The sequence below is a fragment of the Nannospalax galili genome, unplaced genomic scaffold (assembly GCF_000622305.1).
Source record: "Nannospalax galili isolate Female #2095 unplaced genomic scaffold, S.galili_v1.0 scaffold206, whole genome shotgun sequence".
NCBI lineage: Eukaryota > Metazoa > Chordata > Mammalia > Rodentia > Spalacidae > Nannospalax > Nannospalax galili.
Genome location: NW_008358101.1, coordinates 6,358,426 through 6,369,467, shown reverse-complemented (window position 1 = coordinate 6,369,467; position 11,042 = coordinate 6,358,426). Strand labels below are relative to the sequence as shown.

At 39.9% G+C, this 11,042-nt stretch overlaps 1 protein-coding gene across 12 annotated transcripts in view; it reads right to left on the bottom strand.

The window, feature by feature from the left end:
• The window catches only part of Fam135a (family with sequence similarity 135 member A), a 99,995-nt gene extending 89,519 nt beyond the window's left edge, over positions 1-10,476 (bottom strand). For 2 of the 12 annotated variants that reach the window (XM_017795164.2, XM_008856282.2), the window contains exon 1: positions 10,140-10,476. In XM_017795164.2, the coding sequence (XP_017650653.1) occupies positions 10,140-10,228 (89 nt within the window). In that variant the 5' untranslated portion in view covers positions 10,229-10,476. Of the gene's footprint in view, positions 1-8,564; positions 8,654-10,139 lie in introns of all 12 variants that reach the window. The other 10 variants (XM_029557805.1, XM_029557807.1, XM_017795165.2 and 7 more) reach the window with 8 other exon arrangements.
• Positions 10,477-11,042: the final 566 nt, after the last annotated feature.

The window sequence follows — 11,042 nt, the reverse complement described above, 5'->3', positions numbered from 1 at the left end:
AGCTGTAAAAGCCGGGAAGGATTTTGGATTCCCAAATCTAAACAGCTTAGTTTACTGTTCCGTCTTTTATATCTTACAGTTCTGATAGAATAAATGCACTTAATCTATACTCTAGTATATCTGGATCTTTCATAACTTCTCTGACCTCATCTACTAGTGACAAGTCTGCATACTTCATTTACACTTAATTCTTTTCTATTCCTCAGGCACACACCAAAGGCCTAGGAGCCTTTGTATTCAATTTCCTCTGGAACATTCTTCCCTCCAGCTAGCCACATGACTCACTCCTTTAACTTCTTTTGGGCTTGACTCAAATACCAGCTCTCAAATGCCAGCTTCTCAATTAGGCCTGTCTTGACCACACTATCAAAAGTACTCTTTGCTTGCAGCATACTGTCTCTTTTCTAAGCACGTATGTACACCTAATATACTAAAAACTTTTATTTTTTTTTTTTGTTTTTGACAGTATGTCACGACACACCCCAAGTTGGCCTCGAATTCCCAATATTTCTATTTCTGCCTCTGAGTACTGGGTTTATGTAGGCATGAGATACCAATCTAGCCTCGATACTCTTAATTACATCTCTTTTGCTGAAATATAACCTCTATGAAGGAAGGAAATTCTGGTTGCTCTGTTCACTGATGAATTCCTATTGCTAGATATGTGGTAGGTGCTTGTGAGAGCTAATCTTGGTTGTCAACTTGATACACCTGGAAAAAAAGAGCCTCAGTTGAGAAACTACCTTCTTTGGACTGGCTGGTGGGCAAGGCGGTGGGCATTTTCTTGATAGCTAACTGATGTAGGAGAGCCCAGCCCACTGTGGACAGTGACATCCCAAGGCAAGTAGGCTGGGGCTTTATATACACAAAAATTCAATAAAAAGAAACAAAAAACCAGGTATCTCAAAATGAGCCTGGGAGTGAAGGAGCAAGCAGCTTTCCACCCAAGTCTCTCATGAAGGACTGTGACCTGGAAGTGTAAGATGAAATAAACTCTCCTCTCCAAGTTGGTCAGTGTTTTATCACAGCAACTGAAAGCAAACTAGAATAGCCCTCAGTTTAATTTTAAGGAATATTTAATATATTAACATTAAAAATTCCAATATTATTTTTCTCCTATTTAAAATGAACCACATCTGAGAAAGGAATTACACTGATATGTTGAAAACATATACTGATGAATAAATTCCTTTCATAGTTCAGAAGTTTCCTCTACTCTGACTCCCGTGCTCTGGTATACTTTTTTTCTATTGTTGCTATCTAGTTTTCCTTAAACCTTTCCTTTTAATTGAATAATCCCTAAAAAGAAATATGTGTGTGTGTGTGTGTGTGTGTGTGTGTGTGTACACATACTTAAAGCGATGTTGCTAAATTACTGTGACTTTCACTGATTTCCCCTCATAGCAAAGATGTTTTTATTTTTATTTACTGCTTAAAAGAAAAAATACAAAAAGAAGTGACTTAAGGAAAAGGTGAACAGGTAAAAGGAGAAAGGAAAGAAAAATTAGAGGAACATTCGGGGTCAAAGGTAATGTATACAATTAATTCTCTTGTCATAAAGTAGTCTTTTCCCCATCTGTAAAACATAAATGCTACTTAGCTCTACCAGTCTTTGCTGGCTCAACACCATCAGGTACTACATCAAGAGGAGGGAGAACGTAATTGTTTTCCTAAAAGTGATATTTCACTTTTAAGTGTTGCCAACTCATTTAAAAAAAGATAAAAACAAGATAAAAAATTGTATACCTCAAACCAAATTCAACCACACTGCAAATTCATTCCATGGCTTAACAGTTGGATTTCTAAAAAAATTTATTTATTTATCTATTTATTTTATGAATGTTTTGTGTGCATCTAGCTACCTAGCTACCTGCCTACCTAGCTACCTGCCTACCTAGCTACCTACCTACCTACCTATCTACCTATCAACCATCTATCTGTTTTATGTGTATGAGAGTTTTCTGTGCATGTATATAAGTGCACCAAGTGCATGCAATGCCTGCAGAGATCAAAAGAGAATGTCAGGTCCCCTGGAACTGGAGTTAAGGATGGTTGTTAGCCACCTGTAGGTGCTGGGAACTGAACCTGGGTCCTCAGCAAGAGCAGCCAATGCTCTTAACAGCTGAGCCATCTTTCCAGCCCCTTGACTTTTAATTTACAGATTCTTATGAAACTTTTGAGAAAAGTCCTGGTCTATCCTTTCTCAAGAACTAAAGAAACTGCCTAAAGGACTGCTTTCCTTCTATTGAGGTTATGCACAGGAGATTCTCCACAGCAAGTGGCTTTCTGTAATCACTTCAAGCCATGAGTCTCACAGCCTTGCACACTGTCTGTGGCTGGTTCAGAACCTATCACATTAACATGGGTCTCTGAAGCTATCAATCACCTGATTTACCTTAAACTAAATGGTTCACTCACCAAGAAGAAAATAAGATTTGAATAATCTGGAGGTCAATCAAAAAAGAATCCTTCCTGAGCCATTTCCTAGGTCACTAACAGATAATACAGCAAAGCAGTCTACAAGCCCAATCCCGAAAAGAGGACTCAGATACTAAGGGAAAGATTTATGCTGAAAAGTCTTTACAGAGACAAGGAGGAGGTTTTTTTTTTTTCACCCACCAAATTTGATAGCAAGGAGAGAAAATTACCTTATAATAATACTTCAGGAAAGGTTAATTTTCTCTCAAAGGAAAAAAAATTCAATGATTACTCTGGAAGTCATTTTTGGTCTTTCAGAAATGCCTCCTCTGTCCAATACAGAGACTACAACAAAACTGTTGACTATTGACTGAGGAACTGAATTCATTACTCAATTGAATTCAATACAACAATGAAATAGTGTAAAATATTTCCCCACTAAACATAGCTTCATTTTTAGTAGGGCTATCATCTAATTATTAAAATTAGAATACTAAAAGAAGCACTTTAGTGCAATACAATCAATTTCAAAGACTCAGTACAAAAGACTACATAAATATATCATTTTTTATAATGACAATATCTTTTGTTTGTTTTGTTTTGTGACACAGGGTCTCCCTATAGCTCCAACTGGCTGGGAATATGGTATCTAGGCCAGGCTGGCCTCAATTTCCTCTGCCTTCCGAGTGCTGGGATAAAAGACGTGCCACGCCAGTCCCAGAGAGGTTTGATTTCTCTCATAGAAATCAACACATAGTCTTAACTCTTCCACCATGGCCCATAGATGCCTTTGGGATGTTTTGTCTATGAGGGCAGAGGGAAAAAGTTGAACAAATTAGAAATGACACATCCCACGTCGAACTAAAGAATATTGGGACTACCTGCCATCAAGGGAAGATGCTATGGTTGCAGTTTCTAAATTCTACTTTTAACAACTTTAACAACTATAAGATAAACGGGTTCAGAACCAGTAATACTGATAGTCCAAATAATAAGAGAGCACCTATTGAAAAAGAAAAAAATTCTCCTATGTACCAACTTACCCTTAAAATCACTTTGAAAGGCTCCTTGTTGGCAACTGATTTATCATTTCTTAAAATACGAAATATTTTTTCATCTAACACTAGAAAAAGTTCAGTTTTTCAAGCTGAATAATAACTAATGTAGTTAAGCTTGCATTTAGGAGCCATGCTGTTATTAAATATTCATATTCAATATGGTGAGAGCATCACATCACAGACATGTGGAATCTACTACCAAATGAAGGAACATTCTAACAGACAACTGGGAACTGAAACTCACATTTGGGATCTGCAACCAACAGTGGGAAGAATATCTAAAATGTAGTAAAATTTAATTATGACAGAGAAATTTTCTAAATCTAGAATGAGGTTAATTTAATGCATCCAATAGCACTGGTGTAAAATTTGTGTCAGTTTTCTTGGGTTTCTCTAAAAGAATAAATAGTAAGCCTAAAAAGGAACAATTTAAAAAGTCTTTAGAATGCTGTTTTCCTGTGACTAACAAAAAGCTCTTACAACAATTGTAACAAGGAACAGAAAGACAGGCCTCTCTGTGGAAGGCGCACTCAGCTTTCCTAAGCTTCACTCACCTAGAGCAGAGCACAGCTCTACTCTACAAGGACTCTTTGAGCTAATCTTGATCAAGTCCTAATACACTGAAAGCAGCTGGCCAGGGACATCTGGATTATTAGTCTTGCATTCCTAAGGTTGCTTTCAGTGTGAACTGACCACCTGAGTTGGTTAAGTAAGCACTGTCTGACTATATGAGCAATTGTATTTGATTTACATCCGGTTCTTTCTTCTGCTGGCTGAGGCCATGATATCTACTCATCTTTGTAAGCTTCTTCTTGCAGGGACTAAGTATGCTCAGTCACTGGATTATCATCTGCTCCAAATGGCCTAGCCACCTGTCATGTGCCAGTCTCTAAAGATCACCAGCACTGGATGGCTTTCAACCTTTCCTTACTTTACTCAGAATCATTTGCATGTGTAACACACTTTCATCAGTAACACCAACCGTTTAAAAAAGCGATTCATAGAAAGCTGAGCTTCTCAGAACACAGTAAAGAGGGCACATTAAGTAAGGAAATCATTCACCTAGAAGTTTTTACTGCCACTTTTCACTTATCAAAGTGAACTGTGAATTTATAGCCCACTTCGCCAGCCATAAGTGATATTGCACAGATTACAGGAAAGTTAAGAACAGAGAATTAGATTCTTCTTCTGGGGGAGGGGAAAGAAGGTAAATCTTCCAAAAAAAAAAAAGACAGTAAGATAGCTTGATAGACAAATTATGCTCTTGAAAAGCGATGTTTCTCCACTAGTGATACCAAATGCAGACAAAACAGTAAAATAAAAATCTAATATAGGCACATAACATTTATTGGTACAGCAATTCCTGTACTAGCAGCTTTAATTATGTTGGTTAATACTTCTAAAAATATAGAAACTAAAGAGCAAAATGTTTCTGTAACTAATCCATGGTCGCATAGTAAGGAAATAATGAAAAAGGACAAAAATTCAAAGGTGTTCAAGTCCACTACCTGGATTTTCACCTGCACACTCTAAAATCCAAGCTATAGAAAACAGATTTAATGATCATAATGCCACGAGATAAATATAAACATGCCCACCAAAAGAAAAATAAGAAAACGACACTACTGGGAAAAATCACACTTAATAGAGTAACTGTAGAGGCTGGAGAGATGGCTCAGTGGTTAAGAGCACTGGTTGCTCTTGCAGAAGACCCAGGTTCAATTCCCAGCACCCACATGGTGGCTAGCAACTAACCGTAACTCCAGTTCCAGGGGATCCAACGCCTTCTTCTGACCTCCGAGGGCACTACACTCATACACACAAAAAATTAATCGTATTCAATTTCCTATGCAATTAACAGTATTCCCTATACAATCCTTAAATTTCTCATGCCCTACAATCACACAAACAAGTATTCTTTTAAAGAGACTGTCTCTTCTCATTTAAGTGTTTAAACAGTGGTCTATTAAAAGGGAAATAAATTATTACCAAACTTAGAACTTACATTTATATTAGTTAGGGACTCTCAAAGAAAGAAAAACATTGTTAGTATTAGAAAACTATGTCAATGCCATAAAAAAAAAAAGGAGCAGCCAAAAAATTTTTTAAAGAAAATATAGTAGGAACTATAGCAATCTGATCATTTTTCCATTTACTACAGGAGAATAAAGTGAACTTTTCATGTGAATGACCTTATCAATATTATTTAGAAAACAGGAAAACTGCATTTATTAAAAGCAGTTCATGCAAACTTTCTAATGATACATTTATGTAATAAAACAACCCTGACAGTATCATAGGATAGAATAATACCTTTGAATATGTCATCTATTATAAACCTTCAAAACCTCAGAAGAGCCAAAATTACCAAAGCCTAATTATTTCTCTTAACACGAACAGAAATTAAGACCTACAGTTATCATCTATTAATCCAGTGCCAGGATCTGCCCAACAGTGCTCAAAATACTTCTTATTGGTTATCCCAACAGAAAACAAAACTCAGAGCTAGAATAAAAAGATTTACAACTTTCTTAAGATATTCTAAGAAATGATGTTTTCCTGATAGCCTATGGTTTCTTGTTTTCTTTAGTCTACTAGTTAACCTTTGATAGCATATCTGAATTCTAATTCAGACTTAAACCTATTTTCTCAAATGGAAATAATATTTATAATTACCAGCTGAATATATATAAAGCACTAAGCATGGTATTTGATCACGGTGCTCAATAAAGAGTTGATACTGTGATTTTATTTTATCAGTTTTTAAATATGATTCCATTCACAAAAATGTCTATTCAGCTCAAGTAAACTGGTTGTAATTATACATTTTAACTGTATGTCTTGCAAATATTTTCATTTACAGGTCAAGGGCTTTAAGGAGATGGATTAGCTCCAATTAAAATCCAATTCAGATTTAAGTGCTGGGGAAAAACTGACTGAATATTTCAATTACATACTCAAAGACTTTTTTTCTACTGATACCACTCCTAACACTTCTCTGCCTTACCTGTATGAGGGACATTTTGAAACTCTCCTACAAGCAATTTTACCCTATCACATGTTGGCAGAATATATATATATTTTTTTATTATTTTATGTGTATGAGTGTATTGTCTGCATGTATGTAAGTGCACCCGTGTTGTACAATGCCCACGGGGGTCAGAAGAGGGCATTGAATCCCCTGGAACTGGAGTTATCAATGGTTGTTAGCTGCCATGTGGGTGCTGGGAACTGAACCCAGGTCCTCCTCTACAAGAGCAACCATGCTAAAAGCATGTTTGAATGCTGAGTCAACTCTCCAGCCTCCCACTACTTTTAAGTCTTAAAGCTGAGTAAGGATGAGGGTAGTCTGAAAATCTGGAGCTCTCAATCCCAAAAGACTAAAGTGATAGTTATGGGTCTATAGGTTTCCAAGGTCTTAAAGTGATGATGATAAGCCTAACTGTGTTACACATCAGCAGTGAATTACATTTCCAAGGCAAGTCTAGGATGTCCTGGAATCCTGACAATGTCAAAGAGCAGGTATGGCAGTCAACACTGTTTTAAAAGCAGTTATGAATGATGCACTTGCATCCTATAGGTTAACTTTGAGGAGATTCATAAAGGAATGCTTATTCTGGTGAAGATTCATAAAGGAATGCTTATTCTGGTGAAGAATAAACTAAGAACTGTTGGTAAAGGGTATTTTGTAACATTTAAGAGAAATATTCCAGACTTTTTTTGAACCTACTGTGTTCAGTTAACCTATTGGTAGATTTCTATATTGGCAGCATACTTTAGAAATACTTTCTGTATTCTAAATAGTCTGACAGACCTAACTCCATGAAAGAAATATATCCTATAATGTTCTCAGAATGGCTTCTTGGTTAAGAGGTAATTCATAGAGTTGGTTTTATTAAAACAAGAATTAATGTAAGATGTTATTCAAGTAGGAGCTATCTTTTAAGTACAATATATCGGATACCTTTCTATTTCTATTAAGAGAGGTTGATTTTTATTTTACATTTAGCACATCCTTGATAACTAAGTATGTACATGTTAAAAATCGCCACCCACTGTGGAGTTGCCTTATTGGTTCCTTCTGAAAACACAGCTGCCTAACACCCTGTGTTTGTAACTTTTCTGAAATCCAGTAGGTCCAGTAAGAATGCTTTCTATATCACTACTCTCTCATCCCCAACTCTGAAGGGTCTAGAGTTTACAGAAATCAAAGTGAAAACACAGGACAACAGACCATTAAAGAGGGTAACTAAAGATACAATTCTTGCCACTCTTTTCAGTATCAACTGCTGGCAAACAAAGGGCAGATCCGTCTTACACAGTGAATGATGCAGTGTCTGTTTCACTGTGTATGAACATTAATCAAAGCTGGTCCATAGTTTACTAACCTTCTTCTGGATATTGCACAGAAATCTAAAATTTTTTTTAAAAGTCCAACTGTTCCGCTTGATCTTAAGGGATTTAAACAGTCAACTTCTCTGACTAGCTAATCTAAAATTAAAAAGACAAAAATTAAGTATTTACATAATAATTGTTATCTGTGGTGGCCCTAAGCATATTTAAATGATGGGGGATGGCTACTGACAGATTACTGGGTGGCTACCATTATTACCTACATTTTACAGGTGGAGACACTGAGGTAGAGGTTAAGTGGCTTCTACAAACTATTATGAGTCATATCATGAGTTCAAATCTCTTGACATTTATAGTCCAGTGCCTGCTATATATCATGAATCCTTATTTTAATTTCTGAGAGAATAAAACTGACTATAATACTAAGAATTTGCAGACAATAAATTTTTAATGAGTATTTCCCTAAAAATAAAAAGACCTGCCTTTAAAGAAGAGCAAGCTTCTTTCAGAAATGTCAATTATCTCTATCTGTATTTTAAAAATCATTTAAAGTCTTAAATGCTTAAGAGTTCTTCACTTCAACACACAGTCATTGCTGGTTCTTATAAATGAAATGGGGTGTAACAACCAATCCTTCTACTTTTTACTTCTAGGTTACTTTAAACAAGGAACTATACTTTTTTCCCCCTTGGTATTTCCCTTTTGAAAATAGAAACAGAAAAACTTAATTCCTACCTGGCATAGATAAAGTAAGGAAGAATTTACTGTTTGTGGCCTGCTTTGAGATTCCAGAATGAAATACATAATCCAATTGATCTTCAACCCTAAAAAAAGGGCAAACTTCACTGAAAATAGTTGCTTCAGCAGATGCCTCCAAAATACCATACTACAGCATTACTTACAGAAACATAATCAGATCTTGAATATAATGAAATGAAAGGGGAGGAAACCTTCCAAATTTACTCAGAAAATCCTTCTCCTCATTTTAAAAAAAAATGAATAGTTCTGTTCTCCATTGTTTCTTCTTCAGGGAGTACAGTAATTCTATTCTTAAATTAGCAGAAATTGGATGCATTTACTAATGAGAACGCTGACACTCAAGAAAATGATGCAACCAACAGAAATAGTAAGGCATAAAATACCAAATCAATAAACCTTATAAAGTAAGTTTTGTTATATTTTATTTAAAGATTTGTTTTTGGACAACTACATATTACTGGAGGATAAATCTTTAGTAAATCTTAACCCTGTTAAGTGTTCAGATTGCTTCACATGGTATGACAGGTATAGATAATTCTTAAAAATTAAAGCTTTAGTAAATATAACAGTAAGTGTGCTGTCATTCTTTGACAGTGCAAAAATGAAGAAATGTTATTAACCTAGAAGCCTAGAAACCGAACCAAATACTGGGCGGATACCGAGTGTAGACAGAAGACAAGGGTGTCCTATCACTCTTTAGGGGTTTAGTAAAAAGTAAAACAAATGGCTGAAATAAAAGGCTACAGTAAACAAATGGGAAAATACGATTTATGGAGGAAAAAACCAAATCAAGATTACAGACTAGAAACTGGTGCGGGATGGAGGTTAGGGGCCACTGACAGGTTACCAAAAGAGAACTGAGTGGGGGCCTCTCTGAAGCCAAGGTGGGACAGGAGAACTCTACCGCAAGGAGAGGCTTAAGAACAAAACCCAACATCCTGCCCCCAATCAACAACTAACCAAAGGGAACGAAGATAAGTACCAAGGGAGGAAAATAGACATAGCAGAGAGAAGCCTGGTTGGACGGCCAGGAGCTGAGGGAAGGAGCCTGGATGCGGAGTGAGGGGGGTAAGTGGTAAAAGGATGGACACGTTGCTTCCAGCCCAAGACCACCGGAGTCAAAGGGCAGGTGGGCGCGGAGTGAAAGCAGAGCTGCCAAGGGGGTAGAGGGTCCCGGGCGGGGGCGGGTGGGGGGCCAGGCGGCGAGGATGGAGCGGGTCGATGGGCCGGCGGGGGCTGGACACCGAGGTGTCATGTGCAGGACGGGCCGGTGGAGGGACGCGCGGCCCGGGCAGCCAGCGCAGGGAGCACCAAGCACGGAGCACAGAGCAGGGAGCACCAAGCAGGGAATACCGAGTGAGCAGCGCGCCGCCGCCCCTCCCGTCCCCGCCGACCTTCAGCGGACCCAGAACCCGGCTCCGAGCGCCTGCAGCAGGCCGAGGCCGGGACCGGAGAGCGGGGACCAGGAGCAGGAGGCCGCTTCCTGCCCGGCCCGGGGAAGAGGGACTGAGACCCGGGTCACGGGAGTCGGGGGGACAGTGAGGGGCTCACCTCTTAGCCGGCTCGGCCTCTCCCCTCGTCTGTCCTTTGGAGGAGCTCTGCGTCCAGCTGGAAGACGGCCCTACCCGGGTCAGCACCATCCCGCCCCGGGCCCACTCACATCGCTATCACAGCCACCGCAACCACCGCAACCCTGGAGTCGGCTCGGCTCGTCACAGGCGCTGGGCTCCCGGCCCAGCGCAGCCAGTGAGCATGCGCAGTCGCCTCCGTCCCGAGGGCGCCCCAGACAGTCGGCGGTACCTGCGTTCAACAGGTCCCGGTGCTAGGCTCCGCCCCCGACAATCTCCCCTCCCCGCGCCCGCCTCTGCCCTCCCCTTCTGAGGCGAGGCTCCGCCCCTCGGGCCCCGCGCCCCGCCCCCCAGGAGTCGCTGCGGCCGCGCCCGCTTCGGAACCAACCGGGATTTCAAGATTTGTTCTCCTCCAACTCGCATTCCCGAGATCCCGCGAGAGAGGGAGGCTTGCGTCAATAAAACGCGCGAGCCCAACAGAGAGTGGGAGCTTCGAGATCAGAGCTCAGAAAGAAGCCGAAGGGACCAGAAAGGGTGGTTTAAGGCTGGAGTCGGTTCTCACGTCACTCTCCGCGCGTTATCCTTTCTCCTCGCGTCACCGTTACTCCTTCCCCCTTCTCTGCTTGCACCCTGGCTAGAGCCGGCCTCTCGGTGCAGTAGGAATGGAAGCTGCGGAGGATCTGCGCCGACCCCAGCCTTCGCACTCGGAACCCACTGGTGATGGTGGCGATGTGTGGGTGGTGATCCAACAGCTTCTCGATGGATCAAGTCCCATAGGCTAGAAACCTTCGTATCTTCAATTCCAGGAACAGAAGCCCATGCTGAGCAGACTTTTATTGGTTTCCTTCTTTCCTCTGTTCCCCACTGTTCCAGCCTCACTCTGCAT